This window comes from Sciurus carolinensis, chromosome 19, assembly GCF_902686445.1.
Source record: "Sciurus carolinensis chromosome 19, mSciCar1.2, whole genome shotgun sequence".
In the NCBI taxonomy this organism is placed as follows: Eukaryota; Metazoa; Chordata; class Mammalia; order Rodentia; family Sciuridae; genus Sciurus; species Sciurus carolinensis.
In genome coordinates this window covers 16,483,517-16,484,856 of record NC_062231.1, presented here as the reverse complement: position 1 = coordinate 16,484,856, position 1,340 = coordinate 16,483,517, and the positions used below count along the sequence as shown (strand labels likewise).

At 44.9% G+C, this 1,340-nt stretch overlaps 1 protein-coding gene across 1 annotated transcript; it reads right to left on the bottom strand.

Annotated features, from left to right (window-relative positions):
- Nucleotides 1–616: 616 nt before the first annotated feature.
- On the bottom strand, nt 617–1,117 carry LOC124970978 (Golgi-associated plant pathogenesis-related protein 1-like). The gene has a single exon (XM_047534594.1). The coding sequence runs from the start codon at nt 1,098–1,100 to the stop codon at nt 642–644; it is 459 nt and encodes a 152-aa protein (XP_047390550.1). The 5' UTR covers nt 1,101–1,117; the 3' UTR covers nt 617–641.
- Between the last annotated feature and the right edge of the window lie 223 nt (nt 1,118–1,340).

The following is a 1,340-nucleotide window of genomic DNA, read 5'->3' as shown; positions in this document are numbered from 1 at the left end:
TTCTCTTTCCTCTGGGAAGAGTACTTAGAGATTTGCTTGGCTCACTGACTCACTCCTCCACCTCACCACTCAGCAAGGACTTCATCAGTCCATTCTGTTTAAAATGGTGATGGCCAGCCTACGTACCCAGTCCTCTCTACCTCAGATTTCTATTTTATTTTTGTCCTTTGCTCTTTGATTGACACTGAATACGATACACTTTTTTTTTTCACATTTAAAGGAAGGTTTAATACTCAAATATCTGCCAAAAGTAGATTACAATGCATGACAATCACATAAAGCGAACTTCACTTCCCAGAATCACAAATATTTGGAATATAAAACATCCAAGGAGGGATATTAGAAGTAAGAAAGGTACAAAAGAAATTTGCTTAAAAAATAACAAAGTATTTTAAAAAATTGATGTCCGAATAGTTGTGGTCTGGGTAACCTTCCAGGTAAATGCTTCAGATGCTTATTCCTTTAATAAGAATGAGCTCAGACAGAACTGTATATCCAAGTGTGTGTACAGGAGATGCTCACGGGCATCACACACACAAGCACATATATCCACAGGGAGAGACACACAGCTGAGTTCTTGTTGTTCTAGGCACTTCATATCCATGTTCTTAGTCTCATGCCTTCCCATTACATTTGACAAGTTACTTCTTTGGAGGCAGGACATTTTCTTCAAAGAAGCCCTGGTTGACAACATTCCCTGCTGGGAAGTATCTGGCCACCACAAAGGAAGACCCATCACTTGCAGATGCCTTTCCCACGCCCATCTTCTTTGTATTCTTCCATACCATGGCTGTAAAGTGTCCAGTCCCTGAGGTGAAGCCTGGCTGCTGGAAGTTCTTGATTTCACTGTACCATCTATCAGCCACCTCCTTTCCTGTCTGATTGTAGGATGCCCAAGCAAGGTTCTCCCCACACTGGCCACGACTGGACTCTGGGCTGTGCTTGAGGATCCTTGTGCTGGCCTGGGCCTCAGAATACTGTTGAGCCTCCTGGTTGAGCTCCTTGCAGAGCTTCAGCGGGGGGACGCCGTGCTTCTGTTGGTACTCATTGTGGGCCTTCAGGACCTCATTATTAAACTGTTTAGAAGCTGACTTGCCCATGGCTGGCTCTGCGAGCTCCTCGCTCCCGCTGCTGCTGCTGCGCTGGCTGCCTCGATACACCTTTTGAGTATCTATTGTCTGCCCTGCCTCAGTCCCCAGCTAGAGGAGAAAATTCCATGAGTGCAAGGATCATTTTCTATTTTAGACGGTCCTTCCATTCCCGACCTAGAGCAGAGCATGACACACATAGATGCTCAATAAAGATCGGATCTATGAATTAACCAGCAAACAAATCTGACA

Excerpts from the sequence above, each read along its gene's own strand:
- LOC124970978 (XM_047534594.1), bottom strand. The coding sequence starts at position 1,100 with ATGGGCAAGTCAGCTTCTAAACAGTTTAATAATGAGGTCCTGAAGGCC.